The 17,511-nt window shown below is 49.8% G+C and overlaps 1 protein-coding gene across 7 annotated transcripts in view; it reads right to left on the minus strand.

Annotated features, from left to right (window-relative positions):
• Positions 1-57: 57 nt before the first annotated feature.
• The window catches only part of UNK (unk zinc finger), a 39,305-nt gene continuing 21,851 nt past the window's right edge, over positions 58-17,511 (minus strand). For 2 of the 7 annotated variants that reach the window (XM_036757488.1, XM_036757492.1), the window contains exons 3-16: positions 17,207-17,383; positions 16,835-16,965; positions 16,047-16,182; positions 14,174-14,291; positions 11,676-11,760; positions 10,854-10,996; positions 10,091-10,291; positions 8,433-8,498; positions 7,882-8,056; positions 7,050-7,151; positions 6,313-6,501; positions 4,570-4,754; positions 3,863-4,120; positions 1,443-2,131 (exon numbers count right to left, since the gene is read on the minus strand). In XM_036757488.1, coding sequence (XP_036613383.1) covers positions 1,970-2,131; positions 3,863-4,120; positions 4,570-4,754; positions 6,313-6,501; positions 7,050-7,151; positions 7,882-8,056; positions 8,433-8,498; positions 10,091-10,291; positions 10,854-10,996; positions 11,676-11,760; positions 14,174-14,291; positions 16,047-16,182; positions 16,835-16,965; positions 17,207-17,383 — 2,128 coding nt within the window. In that variant the 3' untranslated portion in view covers positions 1,443-1,969. Of the gene's footprint in view, positions 2,132-3,001; positions 3,128-3,862; positions 4,121-4,569; positions 4,755-6,312; positions 6,502-7,049; positions 7,152-7,881; positions 8,057-8,432; positions 8,499-10,090; positions 10,292-10,853; positions 10,997-11,675; positions 11,761-14,173; positions 14,292-16,046; positions 16,183-16,834; positions 16,966-17,206; positions 17,384-17,511 lie in introns of those variants that run through there. The other 5 variants (XM_036757489.1, XM_036757494.1, XM_036757493.1 and 2 more) reach the window with 5 other exon arrangements.

A 17,511-nucleotide genomic window follows, 5' to 3' on the forward strand; every position in this document is an offset into this window, starting at 1 on the left:
TCCCACCCACCCCCACTCCAGCATGGTCGGAAGACCCCATTCCCAACATCTGAATTCACTATAACTTCAATTTCATACTTTATTTCCAATGGCTGGGAGGGTTTTTTTTTGTTTGTTTCAGTATCTTTTTAAAAAAAGAGAAAAATTTCATCTATTTCATCAAAAGCCCTTTTCTTGTTGAGCCCATGGGGGCTTGAAGAGGAAGAGAGGAGCGCTTGGTTCAGCGCTCTTCCTCCACCCCCACCACATGGTACAGACACCCAGCTGCTATGCCAGGGTTGCCACCATCTTCAACCATCTCCCCCCACCCCAAGCCCCAGTATCTCTCTGTACAAAAGAATTTTTAAAATGGAAGCTAAGACAATAATATACATTAGACACACACGCGCACACACACACACATGCACACACATCCTCACTGAAAACAGTGACTGAAAAACAGCTGCACTTGGAAAGCACCTGGGAATGCATCTTCACCCCCTTCCTGGCGGGGAAAGCAGAGCACCGCGGCTGTGTGCTCCGGCTGCCCTTGGTCCTCAGCTCATGCCACACAAGGGCAGTTCACCCTCCTCCAGTTCGGGGGTTTCCCCAAGTAGCTGCCTGAGGCCTGGGAGGAGGGTGGAGCGTATGAAGGGGCAACAGAAGGCAAAGCTGGGGGGCACAGAAAGATCAGTACCAGCCTGGGTAGCAATCTTAGGGACAAGTTTCCTGGGCCAGTCCCCAATCCACCCCATGCCACCAGAATGCAAAAAAATACAGAGCTGGAGCCCGAACAAAGGCCTAGCCAAAGTTTGTTAACACCCTGCCAACACCACACACGTGAAGACCCACAAATTTACACCTAAGTGTGAGTGTAGGCTCTCACACAAGCACTCCTACACCTGTGCCCACTGGACACTTGTCAATGTGGTTTTCTGGAAGGGGGCCCCGATTTTGGGGATGCTGTGTTGGTACGGGTGTCCCCAATTCCTGGTTACTACATTACTGGCGGCCTGTACATGGATTAGAACTTGTGAAGGCCCTGGGCTGAGAAGGGCCCCAAGAAAGGTGCTAGTGAGGAGGGAAGATTACAGAAGACAGCACCGCTGACCCTAATTCTGCTACATTCTCCACCCCTGATCCTTCAACAACACACAGGGAAGGAGCCATTCAGGGCAGCAGGCTTTCTCTCCCCTGACACCCTCTTAATTTCTAACATTTAGTGAGAGGCAAAAGTTTCTTAACCTTCTGCCAGAACAAGGGAATACTGAGATACTTCTGAGTTCTGGGCAACCCACCCAGGGTTTGTAGGTGGGAGGCCAGCCAGCTCTTCAGCTGATTAGAATGCAAATTGGCTTTTTAAAAAATACAATACCCTTTAGTGGAGGTTTCTCAGCCTCATCCCGCCCCCACCCCCACCCCAACAACTCAGAATCCCCTCAGGATTCCAAGGGTTTCCTAATTTAAAAAGGTCATGGTACCAGGATTGGCATCTATGGTCCCTCAGGTCAAGGGGGCATGGGGATAGGACCACTTCTTCAGGGCTTCTGCTTCCCCGGGGCCTAGACCTCATTCCTCCAAATAAGAGCCCCCCTCAATTTTCCCATCTGTTTTTTTTCTGTTCCAATAAAGATTTTAAAAAAGTTATTTCCTAAATTTAAAAAAGAGACATAAAGAGACTCTGCCACAGGGGCCTGGGGCTGGGGTGAGGGGACAGATTTGTTTCTGAAGCAGGGAAGGGAGGGGAGTGGGCAAGGATAGGGCTGCAAAATCTTTTTTTAAAAGTGCTTGGTAACTCAGCTCTGTTTTAAGTGTGTGTCTATATCTACATACAGATATACACACAGACACCCTTCACACATCTGTCCTCGCACACACGCATACACACACATATATATGTGTGTGTGTGCCTGTGTGTGTATGTACACATACACACACGTATATATATGTACTTTAAAAAGTTCTATGTGCTGTAATCTGGCCCGGGGGGTCATGACTGGAGGGGAGGGCGGGCACAACTCGGGTGGCAGACCGGGCACTCGCTGTCCTCTGCACACAGCTCACAAAGCACGGTGTGTTGGCACTGTAGCACCACCCGATGCTGCTCTTGACACTTGAGACACTTTGCAGGTGACTGCATCTGGAATACCACCTGAGGGCGAAGAAGAGCCAGTGTTCACAAAGGACAGAGGGAAAGGTGGCCTGCTCTTCATCATCTCTCCAAGGAGTGTCTTCTCCAATATCTATCAGTAATGGGCTTTGATCATAGAGCACTTTAGGATTTACAAAGTGCTTTATTAACACCGTTTTGAGACGGTCCTGTGAGGAGGGTCCTACGGGTGCCCACAGTCACGTGGCTAATAAGCACTAGAGGCGAGATTCAATCCCATCACTGTGTTGACTCGAGGTCTAGCACCCTATCCACTAAACCACAAAGACTCATCCTCCCTGCAAGGAAACAACAGCCAGGTTCAGGAGCCACAGCTTAGATCAGGGCGCTCCTTCCCCACAGAGCAGTTTGTTCCAAATGGGGGCAAAAGTGTGTGCGTTTTCTTTTCCTCCAATAGAAGGCCATCTCCTGGAGGACAAGGCTGATTCCCTTTTGTCCAGCACAGTGCTGAATCCACACCAATGAATACATGAAGGATGAATGAATGAATGAGGAGGGAAGGGGTGCCTGCCCACCACCCCAAGCACGGCAGTAGGCAGTAGGGAACAGCCTGACTCCTTAGGCATTCTGCCCAATACTCGGACCCCTCGAGGGGATTTTCACAGGTCTTGGCTTTGAAGGACTTGCCCTTGCCCCCCTCTTTTACCAGGATACCCCAAGAATGCTGAGCTTCTTTTTGGTGAAGAATCCAGCTTAGTTACTCACATGGAGGTGGGCTGATCTGAGGAGGTTGGCCAACAGCTTGGCCCAGAACCTCCTGTGAGGACTCAGAATGGGACTACTGGAGAGCAAACCTGAGCCCCAGGTTATTAGGTCCCTTAGGGACCCTGAGTCCTGGGGAGGACCCTGGCAGTGTTTGGGTCAGGTGGGTCCAAAAGCTCTTGAAGACTGATAGGATCTGTTCTGTTTTCTGGGCATGGAATCCCAGGGATGAGGCGAGGGTGGGTTCTCTCCCAGAACTGGCACTTCATTCTAAGCCTATAGGGGAAGAAACATGGACTTTTCTGGGGTGGAACAGGCTAGAATAGGGGATACAGAGGCAGCCAGTTAACTATGAATCACACAGTTGTGACAAGAAACAGTGTATATACTGGCTTTGACAGTCCTAAAAGGCCTATCTAAATGCCAGTTATTATTAGGAAGGTGTGAATAAACACTAGACCTGGAATCAAGACACAGGTTCAAATCCTGGCTGTGACATTTACAAGCTGTGTCACCTCAGGCATGGGATAACTGCTCTTTGCCTCAGTCTCCCCATTTGTAAAATGAGGATAATAATGCTTACACAGGGGTGTTGTGAGAAGAGCACTTTGTAAGTCTTAAAGCCTTATGTAAATATGAGTTGTTTATTATTCTGTCCTGCTCTGGGCTTCCTTGACTGCACCCACAAACGATCACCAACACTTTACTGGACTTGATGCTACGCCCAGTGGTTTAGTATTGCAAGCCCTTGGCAGCCTGCTGGGCAAACGGAGGCCATCTGATAAAGCAAGAGACACCCTGCCTAAGCTAGACAGGTGTGTTACTGCCAGGCTGCCAGGCAGGGTTTCCAAGGCTCGTGGCTTCGGCCCCAGGGAGGTGTCAGCCACGAAAGTTCCTCTGAGGTCCCAAGGAAAGCCTTGCCACTATGGCCCTCTTCCCCATCCTTTGTCTCAGGCCAAGCCTGGCTCCTCCTGCCTCCATACCCACGTCCTGCCCCAGGGGCTCCCCTACCTTTTCCACTCTCTCCAGGTTGGCCCTGAGCTGCTTCTGCAGGGAGTACAAGGTGGAGAGCGAGAGGGCCTCGAGGTCGGAGAAGGAGCACAGGGTCTGGGGGTCCTGCCCAGAGTGCAGTCTCTCCAGCTCTTCTTGAAGTTTCTTCACCTGCACCTCCAGGGCATCCCGCTGTTCCCGGGCCAGCTCACATTCCATGCCAGCAGCACTAGCTCGCTCACTGGCCTCCTCGGCCTCTTTCTTCCAGGCATCACAGGCCTGTGGGGTTCAGCACAGAGCCCAACCCATTAGGCATCACCACAACACAAACAGACAGCCTGCCCTCTAGCCTCTTGCCAGGGCACACCTGGGTAGTAAATTTTCTGGCTGGAGGCCATACTTCCCACTTCCTACCCTTGTCTAAAAGGAGGAAGATGCTCATTCTGCCTGTGGAAGCTTCAGGTTGCTCCGACAGAAACTCAGCTCCCACCCAGCTGGCATCTCTAGGTGGCATGTGGATAGAGCCCTAGCCCCGGAGGGTACCCAAAAGTTTGTATAAAGAAGGCTCAGAGCCGTAATCAGACCTAAAAGGGGCTTTAGAGGTGGAGTCCAAATCCTTGCACCATGAAAACAGGAAAGAGGTTCAATACCCATGACCCAGAGACCCGCGGGACACAAGCGGGGGTTGGTGGCCCTGGATCTCCTGGGCCTCTGCTGCATTCCCATACCTGCTTGGCCTGCTTCCATGACTCCTCCCACTGCTTGATGGTACCGTTGGCCTCATCCAGCTCTTGTCGGAGTCTGGCCAGCTCAGCAGCCCCTGGGCCTGACAGAAATGCTGGCGATGTGCCTGGGGAGAAGTTCCCAGAGGCAAAGTGCTCCCAGATACTGCTGTTCATTCCATTTAAACCTGCTTTAGGGGGAGAGGGTGTCTTGAGGGCAGTTCTCTCCCACCCGCCTAACAGTGAGGGCTCTAGGGGCACTACTGTGCTTCCTGATCTTTAATCGGCAGGTCTAACCATCAGGCAAGAACACTGACTAAACAACTCCTTCATGCAGTCTCATACTGAACCCTGGTAGGATTCCCACGGAAGAGACACACAGTCCCTGTCCTCAAGGGCCTCTCAGACTTATGGGTGGTGCCCACTCTGATGGGAGTTCCCACTCTTGGGAAGATCTAAATTTGCCATGGAAGCCGAAAACCCCACCCAAGGGTGGGGGAATTCCCTCATGAGGGAATTCGTTCCGGCCTTCCTCGTACTTCCAGCAAAGGGAGCAGGAGGAGAACAGGATTCCTTGGATAGTTAGTTCCCAGTTGGACGAGGGAGACATGACCCTCACTCTTTGGGTATGCTCGGTCTGCTTAGGGAGCCACAATCCCCAACCTCAGAGAGCCGTCCATTTCAAGGGGCCACCAGAATCCCCCATGAAAGAAGTCAGCCCCTCCCTCTGCAGGAGACACTGGACACCCACTCGGGGACTGTTATGGAGCAGAAGGCATCTACTCGGACACAGGCTCCATGAAGGAAGGGACTAGATTTAATCTGGTGAGGGAGAACCCAATAACTGCACTACTGCTGGAGGTGTGAGGGATTGAGCACATTTTCAGTATCACCGACCTTCCTCCCCAGTCCCACTCTGTTCAAACCCCAAATTCTAGTGCTTTCCCTCTATTGTCTACCCCTCTAATGACACATCTGTGTACTTGTATAGGCCTGACTGCAGATGAGCCACTAGGTTCTGCCCAAATACAGAGAACTCATGTAGAGAAAGACCAAACCATTAGTATTATTCTGCAAGTAAGTTCTCCCTTTAGGGCCCTTCCTTTGTTCCGGTCGGTTGCTCCTAGGGCCCTGGGCACAGGCTGCCTTGTGTCATTAGTTCTCCTTCTAAGCGCGTCTTTCCATCTGGACTCTAGCACCTTAAGGGCAGACACTCTTTGTGTATCCATAGTGCCTCTCGAGTGTGTGTCAATGCTGGGCTCTTCCTGGCTGACAGTGGAGCAGGGTGATCTGCTAGCTGTTGTGACTGGCCCTGAATATTTCCCTGTTTGAGTGGAAGGACAATTAGGCATGCCCCTCTGCATACAGATGTTTGGGCCAGAAACATGGATTTCATGGATTTCAGTTTCATCAATGTGGATAGTCCTCCCACCAGTGAACCCCTCCATAATTTATTAGATGGTCTTCCAGAACCGCCATGAACGAAACCTATTTCTCATCCCGTAGTCAACCCTAGGTAAAAGACATAGTCTTTCAGTGGGCCAGAAGACAGCACAAATTGCCTGGCTTATCTCATTCTGTCCTCTCAGGGTTGATTATTCACCACAGGGCTTGTCAAACTGAAAACCTACAGAGGACAGGGCCCATGCTAGTGTGACTTATTCTGTACAGTACTGAGCAGAAAACTCTAGCATTTATTATAGGCTTCCTTCAGGACACGTCTTAGAGCTGTTCCTCGCCCCCTCTTACCTAATGATCCGTGTGATGCTGATGTCCCCAGGAAAGTGTTTTCTGATTGGCTCAGGTGGCCCTGGGACTGCTGGAGGAAGTGTGAGGAAAGGCTGACGGGAGGGGACGGGGAGGCAGAATGAAAGGAAGCCGAGCTGCCTAGAGAGCCAGGGATGTTCACAGGGGCAGAGCTCTGTAACAAACTGCCACCTGTAAGAGAGGCCAAGGAAAGGAGAGGGGGGTGGTAACATTGAGAAAAGGCAAGGAATCACCTCATCCCACCCTGGGCCTGCTCGAAGCTGGAGAACTTCCAGGAGGAGGCACGGCACCCACCCTCAGGGAGGTCTCAGAGGACTAAGGCACTCCTAGGCAGAGGGCCATGGACAGAGGGCCTGTGGAGAGATGCTGTCCTCCCTCCCCCAGTTCTAAGAGGAGCGATCAGGGCCCAGCAGAGTCCACTGAAAGATGAACTTGAGAGCTGGAAGGCAGCTTAAGGTGAGAGGGGACAAACCTCCCTAGAGCAGGCTTGGACACATTCCTGGAGATGGGACATTCGGGAAGAATGCCAGACTCAGGTCACTGCTCCTCTGTGCCTGGCTGAGGGGGTACACGCCACGCGTGTCCTCCTGGGCTCCTGGGCACATGCCCCACTGCCCTGCCCCAGAGCTCAGCCCTGCTCTCTGGCGGTCAGCACATGCTCAGTGGCCTGGTGCCAGCATTCCCCTTGCCCCTTGTAAAGATATTTATTCCCCAAGTACCAATCATGATGCCACCTGGGTGAGGCACTGTGCTGCTGTCGAATGACTTTTCCAGGGCAGCTACTCCAAACTCATTCAGGTCCAAGTCATCAAGGGCAGACTCTGTTGGACAGAGTGACTCAGATTGCATGTTGTCCTCCTGCCATCTTTTGGGTGTCAGCCATCCTTGGCCCTGCCACCTCTGGTCTTGGGTGCTGACCTCCGAGCTAGGATACTAGGGGCTCCTCGCTGCCTGATCTGTACCCTCTATCATGTTCCCCTTTTAGCTCCTGGAGGGCCGAGCCAGGGAAACAAAAAGAGCTCAGCCTCGGGGGTCTCCTGGAAGAAGCTGCCTACAAATTGGGGGCAACAGCTGTACTGCCTGCTACACTGGCTCACTGTGAGGAAAGTGCTATGTAACCCTCAGAAGCACTATAGACATGCGAAATATCAATATCGCTATTATTTCAATAATTGTTTTGGAGGCGGCCTGTGATGAAGGGAGGAAAGCCAGCCTTGAGGTCAGGAAGGCCCGGATTCAAGTCCTCCCTCTAGCCCTACCTACAACATGACAATGGGCCATAAATTACAGATGAGTTGACCTAAGGTTTCCATGCTGGGAGGTTCCCATAGTGATGAAATCCCAGATCCGGACTAACAATTATAATGATAATAACGCTATAGGACAGGTAGCGGGTCTATCTGTGCCAAGGCCATGGCCAGGTCTCTGTTTTGGTCCAGGGTAAGGAGTTAAGAACTGAGCTGTGCATGCATGTCTTCCCAGAAGCCTAGATGCCATCTCATCCAGCCCCCACCTCCACCCTAGCCATGGTCCTAGAAAAGAAGGCATTACCTATGACCGATTCCACTGTGTCGCTAGTAGGGTAGAAGGGCAGGGCATTTGCATTCATGCCAGGGATGCTGCTGGGGCCTGCAGGGCTGGGGGGCGTGGCGGCCAAGCTGGAAGTGATGCTAGAAGAGATGCTGGAAGTCAGGGGGCTGCCCACTGGGAGGATGCCCAGTATGTCCTGCAAGGAGAGAGTGAGGGATTGAAGAAGAGCCTGAAGGTAGGAGGTGCACAGAGCTCTGCAGTCAGGAGCTAGGGCAAAGAGAATTCCACTGTCCTCCCAGGCCTTAGAGAGGCTCCTGCCCCCTCAGGATTTACTGAACATCACTTCGGAGGCTGCAAAGATCTTAGCCCCTTAGATGATCCCAGTTGCCACTGGGACAAGAACAAAGTATGAGGGTGAGGGGTAAGACCTCTCCTTCCCATTCTTTCATCTAAACTTGGGTCTCTGGGTCACACAACATAAGCTTACATCTGTCCTTGACCCTGCTTTGTCATTTTTCATTCTCTACTGTCCATCTGTTGGGAAATACACCTGGCTGGAACACAGGTGTTACCTGTTTGGGCTGCATCAGAGGCTGCTCCTGGCTCCTATGCTCCAGAGAGTGGGGCTTTATTTTGGCCTATTGGGAGGAGAAGAGCAACAGCAAAGAGAGTGAGCCAAGTCTGTAATAGACAAGTGCTCGTCCCCTGAACCCTTGCTGACCTCTACTGACCCATCATTTATTTGCCCAGCGATCTTGAGGAAACCACTTACTTTAGGACATAAGAGGGAGTAACTGCCATCATGTTGTCTAAATGTGGTCTTTTTTTGTTTGTTTCTTCTGTTAATTATAAATGTGAATTTGATGGGTTTTTCTCTATTGTTCAAAGTGAACAATAAACTGCTTATTTGAAAAAATTAAATGATGATAATATCTGCCTTACGGAATCAAAGGATGACTATGGAAGTGTTTTGTGAACACTACAAGTGTGCCAAATGGCCAAAAGTTAGGGACTGTATTACTAGCATTTCCCTCTTCTCTCAGGCTTTAGTCCTCCTCGAGAGAGGGAACAGGATAGGATTCTCTCTAACCATGCTTAGACAGCTGTTCAATTCAGCTGTTATTCAGGCCTAGATGTTCTAACTCTCTAATGCACGATCATAGATCATTCATCAAATGGAAGCTCCATGAGGGCAGGGCCTTGGTATCACCCAAACTCATCTACCCCTGACTAACAAAAAAGTCATTTGATAAGGGTATACCCTTATTATGTATACATTATTATATAGAGGGTACACCCAGGAGGAGCCAGAGCAAGGCCGACCTGCTACTAAGGTTAAGGGGTAAGGCCTCTGTCCCAGCACTGAAGCTGCCGTGTCAGCTCGGTTCCATCATTCCAGTAGCTTCCTGGTGGGCCTTCTTGCAGGCAGTCTCTTCCATGACCTAACAGTGCCAGATTTCTATTCCTGGCACATAGGTTTTAATTGTGTCACATCACTTCTCAAAAATCCTCAATTGCTCCCCATTGCCCATCAAATAAATACCAGATGCCATATCCTGACACTGAAGGCCCTTCAAAATCCGGCTCCAGTCTAGCTTAGCTGCTAGCTAAGCTGACTAGCTCCTAGTCCAGGCTTAGCTGACACTACTGCCTTTCGAGTGATCTGGACTCTTGCCAAACTGGATTACTCTTAGATCCCCAGTCTCCCAAACTCGCCAGTCTCTACACTTTGCTTTTTTTGCTCATTATTTCTCCTATGTTTGGAAGACACCTTACCCTTCCTCTCCCTAATCCCTCCATCCATCCCCAACATAGGTACCTGCTAACAAACTACCCATTCTTCAAGACCCAACTCAAGTGCCAATTCCTCCTTGCAACTTTCCCTACTTCCTCCAGTTCGAATTGGTTTCCCCCTCATTTGATCTCACATAGGCCTGATTCTATTTTTGAATTTATCTGTGTGCCTCTTATCTTCCCCTACCAAACCCTGAACTCCTTGAGGGAAGAGATCCTATCTTATTTACGTATTTGTGCTTACACCCAAGCATAGGACATGGTACACACAGGTGCTTAAATGGCTATGGAATATATGCTGGATTCAGACAAATCTGGAGAACACATACTCAGTTTTAAACAACAGCTCAGATTCCCAGCCACCTTCCTCTGCACAAGAGACAGCAATTCTCTCGGTAATTATCAGGCATTGTCCTTCTGTCCCATCAGTCCTTACCTGGCATTTGAAGCTTTTCAGATATTCAGCTCCAACTTGGTCCTCCCTCTCAAAGCCAGGTGCCTTCTTGTAGCTACCAGGTGCTGGGCTTGCCTCCCCAGGGAAGCTGATACTTTCTAGGTTCTGTGGCTTTCGGACAGTACCGGGGGGAGAGCCACAGAGGTTAGACGGGCTACCCAAACTGCTGTTCCTACAAAGTATCTATAGGGAAAAGATGAGAAGGGTAAGGGAACAGATCATACAGACATGACCATAACTCTAGAGCAAAGGGTCCCTGCTTAGATGGAGGGAGCAAGATGGGGTCTTCTAGGCTGGAAGGGTGGGTAGACTCTTCCTTTGCTCAGAGCTCTTGCTCACTGGCTGGGCACAGCCTGTCCCCTCTCCAGGTTTCCACATCACAGACCTTCCACCTGTCTAGGACGGCCATTTCCTCTTCCTGCCCCTATCTTGAAGGTTCTGGCTCTGTTTAGTAAGGGGCGAGTGGGAGGGGAGACTCTTGGTGAGGACCAGTCAGGTGCAATGGAATGAAATGTCTCATCAAAACAAAACCACACTGACTTGGGGTTTGGGGAGACTGCTGATAATCATCTGTTTAAGTGTATATCGAAGCCTCCTCCATCTCTCATCCTCCCTCCCCTCAAGTCCCTCTAGGGAAGGTAAAATTCTAGTTCTATTTGTCAATTGCTACTGGGTACTAGTATCCCTCACTCTCCCTGACCCCATTCCCCCAACTCTTCAGCCTGTTCAAGGCCATGGCACATACATTACTAAGGTCTGGGGCATGAGGGCTGGAGGGGCTCACGGGCACCGAGTCCCCTGCTGCTGATGGCATGTACATCACGGTGCCAGCCTGTGTGGGACTGGGCACAGCAGAAGAAGACTGAAAGTCATCACCAAGGGGGGGCTCTGTAAAAGATGTGAAAGACAGAGGTGTTACCCAGACCTCCCTACCCACCCAGAGGCTGTAGGGGATGGGGCCTCCCCAAGGATGACAGAATATCCAACCCAGGCCTTGATTCATATATCTCAATCTGTGACCAGGAGGCTACATTTCTATCCATTCCTAACACTTACACCTGGAGGGTGAGGAAGGGTTAGTCTCTATGTCATGAAATTTTCCCTTCCTCTTATAGAGGTATCTTGTGCCATGCTGTTGGCTCCAACAGGGAAGGCACCCTAGATCCTGGGAGAAGGCTCCAATTGCTTAAACTTCTCCAGTTGGGGTAGAAGCAGCAGCCCAAGCCCCAGGATGTATTGCCCAATGGCTTTGTATTGTCAGGATGTGAAATCTTCCTAGGGGAGAAGATACCACCCTAACCACCACTGGCTAAGAGGTCAGGGGAGATATGGTTCTGATTCTTTGTCCTGCTGAGTTTACATGACTGCCATCCAGCTTGGGTTAGCTAGGGCTGAGCCTGGAGAAGCCCAGGAGGTCCCCAATGGCCCTAAGCCAAACGAAACCAGGGTGTATGCAGCACATGGGATGCTGCTGGGACCATTCTCCCCTGGCTGCGGTGTTTGTAATTAAAGAGGATGGGAACAGGGAGAGAGGAGCAAATCTCAAGAAACAGTTGGCATAGCATACGTTCAACATGGGCAAAGGCGCAGAAAGGACCTCGGGGACAGCTGCCCGACTGCTGCATGTCGTTACACTTGGTGGACTTGTAGATCTAGAGAAGGCAAAATGGAAGCAGGGTTAGGGGTCTGGGGAGAGGGAGAGGCAAAGAGAGAGAAAGGGCAAAGGTTGGGTGGGGTCAGGGTAAAGGAGGAGATGGGTCTTACATTCTGCCCACTGGTCTCCCAGACAAAGGAATCAGGCCAGGAGTCATCCCTCTGTGCAAGCCTGGCCTCACTAGGCTTGGGCATCGCGATCTTTCGCTATTTCCATCCTTATCCCCTCCATCTCTTCTGAACCTCCTAAAGGCCTCTTCTGCCACGTCTGTCCCACTTCTTACAAACACAGCTTTGGAACCACAGAGCAGCCCACACATTACCCTCACTACCTGAAATGCTCTACTCAGGGCAGTATGCCTACGAGGTGGGGGTGGGTCCCCTCAGGAAGGCTTGGTCCAAAAGACTGATTCCTTCCTTCCTCTTCTGGATTTGTCAACAGAGTGGCTGCTACCTTGACTATTCCCAAAGGTTGGCCCTGGCTCAGTCATTCTGATGGAACAACCCCTCTAAGTTGGGAGGCAAAATCATCAAATTTCATAGTTAGAAAGGACCTCAGAGGTAATGGAGTCCAACTAGAACCTGTAGCACTCACGACAAGGGGCCATGGAAGCTTTTTGTCATGTATCTTTTGTTACAGGGAATTCTCCAACCTAGAGAGCAGGCCGTTGGACCTTTACTGACAGCTCTGATTACTAGAATGCTTCCTTGTACAGGCCTTAGTATGTCCCACAGAAACTTCCATCTATTGTTATTAGTTCTGCCCTCAGGATCCAAGCAAAATAAATCTCTTCTCTACCCCTCTAACTATCTGAAGGTAGTTACTGTGCTCTCCTCCTTCCCCCTCCAGGCTAAATGTACCCCCATCACAGACAGACAGACAGACAAACGCACCCTGCCCCACTTCTTTAATCACATTATCCCCAAGATCCCCATATGTCATAATGGTGGTTTCTAAATCTCTTCACCAACCTGATCACTTTCTCTGGACAACTTGTCAATGTCCTTCCTAAAACATGGCACCCAAGACTGAAAACAACACTCCGTTTTCCTTTTTTTTGGGATCTCTTTGGGATACAGATCTAGTAGTGGTATTGCTGGATCAAAGGGTATGCATAGTTTCATAGCCCTTAGGTCGTAGTTCTAAATTGTTCTCCAGAATGCCTAGTGATCAGTTCACAACTCCAGCAACAGTGTATTAGTGTCCCAGTTTTCCCACATCCCCTCCAACATTTCTCATTTTTCTTTTGTCATATTAGCCAATCTGATAGGTATGAAGTGGTACCTCAGAGTCAAAACAACATTCCAGATATGTCAGACTATAGAAACCATAACTCTGAGCTGGACATAACCCTTTCATACATGAAGCCTAAGACTGCAATCACTTTTCTGGCTACCATGTCAGTGCTTACATAAAGCTTGTGAGACAGTGAATCGTGAAGGCCTTTTTCACGTGAACTTTTGTCTGGCCAGGCCTTCTGCCTATTTGAGCTCCAATTAGGGCTTTACATTTGTCCCTATTAAACCACATCTAATCAAATTTAGCCCACAATTTCAGCAAGTCATATTCTTAAAAATCCAAATTCTGTCACCCAAAGCACCCAACTACTATCCTTCTCAGCTTTTATGAAAGGCAAGCTTCATATCTAGGTCTTTGGTGAGACCCCTATAAGAATACTGAACAGAATAGAGCCCAAGAAGGAGCACTGTGGCCTTCCATAGCTCTTTCTAAGAAGCTACCCATCCCATCCATTCAATATAGATTGTTGGGGCCTGGGGCTCAACAAATTCTGTATCCATCTAAGTGGAGAACACCTAGCCCACTTCTATCCATCTTGCACAGGAAGAGAATCACTTCGTTCACAAAGGTCAAGTGAATGGTTGAAATGAATTTAGCCAGTCATTTGACCAGTACAGATAATCCTTCTGGATAATTCAGGTCTGAGATAAAATCATAGAAACTTCTCCTGTCTTTAATTAAGCCTAATAATGTACTTCCTTCCATCCAAGTACCCCTCCCTTTGAGATGCATGATTTTTGACTGCCTAACTTATATTTCACTCTCTAAAGGTCCTCCCTGAGTCAGTGTGTCAGTCTTAGAATGTAAGTTCCTTGAAGGCAGGAGCAGCATTTATCTCGTTGTATGGTACCCAGCCCCATGCTGTGCACCATTAAAAGCTCAATAAAGGTTTTGGGATACTAATAATGATGATGATGAAAACCAGGAGGAGTTTGGTGTCTTTAACTTTGGGAGAAAAATATAGCCCAAGAGGGGGACATTTTATGGTATCCAAAACCAGCATATTCCTCCCCACCAAAGTATCCTGGCCTTGAGACCCCACAGAACCCTCCCTAAAACCAGTGAGGAGGTTCTAGGAGGGAGAAAGGGAGGGAGATGTGCCGCCCTCATACCTCCGGGTGGAACTGTTGCTCCGTTCGAGTATGACAGTACTGGCAGGCATCTCCATTTTCACATTTGCCAGGGTCGCCCCACTCATCCCCGTGTTTCACACTTGGGCAAGGGGAGGACCTGGGCCAACGAGAAGGAGACAGTGGGGACAATGAGCCTCTCTTTGGGGTGTGTGTGTGTGTGTGTGTGTGTGTGTGTGTGTGTGTGTGTGTGCTCACGTAAGCAATGGTAACAGAGAAGAAAGGGTGTGATGCCTAGGAAACTCATCCACAATTTGGCCCCCTTTGCCCCACCTTTAAAAGGAGTCATGCAAAGGAACAGTGGCCCACAGGCCCACAGAAAAGAACCGTGTGAGTGTGAGAACTACTTTTTTGCTCTTATTGTTGGAGGAAAATGTCTGTTATTCTTATCATATGCTTAAGAAATTTCAGATATTGGAAAATTATAAAAGGCCGTTTGAAAAACCACTCTCCTGGGGAGCTAGTGAGCAAGTTAGCAGAGAAAAGCTGGGGAAAGAAGCAGTTAGTCACCTAAGTGGGGAAAAGAGGGGTCCAACAATGAGGCTCGGAGTGTGGGAATGTCCTCAACTGTAAAAAGGATCAAGGAATTGGAGGAATTGGGGGGGGGGGTGACCCAGAGGGCTGAAGCACTGAAACAAGTCATATGAACAGGCTCCAGGAATAACAGTGCCCCACAAGTAGGCCATTCTGCTGGGAGGGGAGCTAGGGCAAGATGCTGAGCCTCAGCCCAGATTATTATGGCTGGCTGGTGAATAAATATCCTTAGGGATGAACTGGCCCAGACAGGGGAACAGGCTAGACGTGAGATACAACTTCCAGGACAGAGAGTTACTTCATGTTCAGTGCAAGTTGGCCTGAAGTTCAGGGACAGAATCTCCGGGGCCAAATTGAGAAATATCTTCCTCAATCAGGGTTCCTCAGTTCAGGATGATGGGAGGAGTAGGAATAGGACCTAGGTACTCTGGAAACTGTGCCAGCCTAGACAATCTGTGGCCACACTGTATTTACTGTGTTACCTGTCACATTTGCTGTGTTACTCAGCTCCTTTCAAAAAACCCCAACCTTGGCTTGGCTAAATTAAAGGGAAAAGAGATTCTGTCCACACGTCAGTCAGAATAACTATGGGGAAATCAGAAAGAAGGAAGGCCAGAGCTGATATAAAGGTGAAAATTCCGGACAGGGAGACTAGAACAAGTTGCCACTACTGATTGCTTCCCATCTGGAGTTTTCCCTCATAGTGGGCTTAAAAAATCAGACTATCAGAAAATAAGCTTTTGAAAATAAAAATACAGAACCACTCATTTTGGGTATGCATGGTAACAATATCACTAAGAAAGACAGTGTTAAATGCAAAAAGATAGGAAATGTTCTCTAGGCTGATTGCACCCTGGGCCTAGGAAAGCGAAGTAGCTTAAAGAGACAGTAAAGGAGGACGGTGGAGGTCCTGGGGCTCAGCAGCTCCCACACAGTACAGATAGAGATGATCTTTCCTCTTCTTCCTCCTGCAGTTGGGCCACTTCGCTCAGGGCGGTATGTATTCTATAGGAAAGGCCCCCTGCCCTACCACCACTTTACCCAGTAACATCCTGCCTTCTATATCCAATCCCAACCTTGACCTCATGGGGAGAGCTAACATGTGGTCTGCCTGGCTCTGGCCACTGAAAGGTCTTCCCCAATGAGGCCTCCCTCTCATTGGTAGCCTTTCCCAGTCCTCATTCCTCCTGCACCAGGTCTCTGATGTCTGCCCTTGGCTTGGTGCTCCCCAAGGCCCCGACCCTCCCACAGAGGAGACAGCTGCAGTCTCAGCAGCTTGGCTTAGCCAACCCCTGCTGGGTTTCTCCCTAGATGGTGAGACCTGTATTTATGTTTCCTGGGGCTCCGCCGTCTGTCTTTGCTGTTATGGTAGTACGGGCAGGCGTATCCCTGGCGACAGAGCCGAGGAGGCTTCTTGCACTGCTCAGTCTTGTAATTCCCTAAGACATAGGTTGTGTCTGCAAAGGAACAGAGGGCGGGGCTCAGTCAACCACGGGGACTGGGTCAAGAGTCTCACACTAGTAGCTGCAGTGAAAAGGGTGGGACAGCTTCCCCAGAGGTGGCCTAGCAGATCCCTGGGAGACTGGCCTACTGAGCAATTTTGATTCAAGGGCTCAGGCACTGCAGTTTCTACTCCCTGGGATTAATGTGAGAAGTGCAGGCCACTGGACAAATGTCTCACTGTCCTCTGAAGTCATGCCACCCTGCTGGAGGAATACAGCACCTGCCTTTGAGGAGTTTAGAGCTTAAAGAAGGAGACAAGACATAAGGAAACATATAAGAGAAACATGTAAAAGACTGTAAGTTATGGAAGGGGGACAGAGCCAGATGTGTGTCTGTCTGAATGCCCATCCACACACTGGGCAATCCAGGAAGTCATCAGAATGAATTAGACCAGCCAGGGTCCCTCGAGGTGTGCTCCAAATACTTTTAACAATGGGAAGGGGTATGCCCTGGCAGAAAGAGGAAGGAAACATTCTGGAATGGGGAAATGGCCTGTGTGAAGACACAGACATGGCCATGGACAGGTCAGGCACTGGGAAAGAGTTCACAACTAGGAGGGAGGGCCACGGAGAGGCACAGCCACACCTTGGCTCTTCTGGCTCTTACCTTGCCACCGTGGCTCCTCACTGAGGATTTTCTCTATCATGGCGTGGCTTGCGGCCACAGCCGACTGACCCTCGATACTTCCCTCAGATGCAGTCTGACCATTCTGTAAGGCCTCCATTGCCTGGAGCTCCCTTGGAAGAGAACACAAAGGAGACAGAATGGGAGGTGTGTTGAGTATAAGATGTTGCAAAGACAGGTAAGAGCATGGTCACCACAGAGGGACACTGGATGAATGACAAAGTCTACCCCCCCCTTTCTAACTCTCCCTTCACCTGCCCTCCACTGCAGGAAGGCATCCAGCTCCTTCTGCAGAGTCACCCTCCCTGCCCACCTCTGCTTGCCCAATTCAGTTAAGCCTTGTGCCTGCCCCACCTGATGTCATAGACAGGAGAGCGGAGGTCATGGGGCCCATGAGCAAAGGCGCAATGCAGGCCATTTTTGGTGCAATTTCCTTTAGAATCAGTCTCATGGATGCAGATTCCAGTTTTGTAGTAGCGTAAATGGTACCGTCGCTCGGTGTCCCCTGTGGTTCTGTGCAGGAATGGGCACCTGAAAACCAAGAAGAATGTGGTCAACTGCTTTTAACAGACTCTGTCCTACTTTACCAGACACCTTTTCTTAAACTGTCAAGGTGTCCCATTGACCCAGAGAGATTAAGTCTTTTTTCCCCTATGATT

The sequence above is a fragment of the Trichosurus vulpecula genome, chromosome 4, assembly GCF_011100635.1.
Source record: "Trichosurus vulpecula isolate mTriVul1 chromosome 4, mTriVul1.pri, whole genome shotgun sequence".
Classification (NCBI taxonomy): domain Eukaryota; kingdom Metazoa; phylum Chordata; class Mammalia; order Diprotodontia; family Phalangeridae; genus Trichosurus; species Trichosurus vulpecula.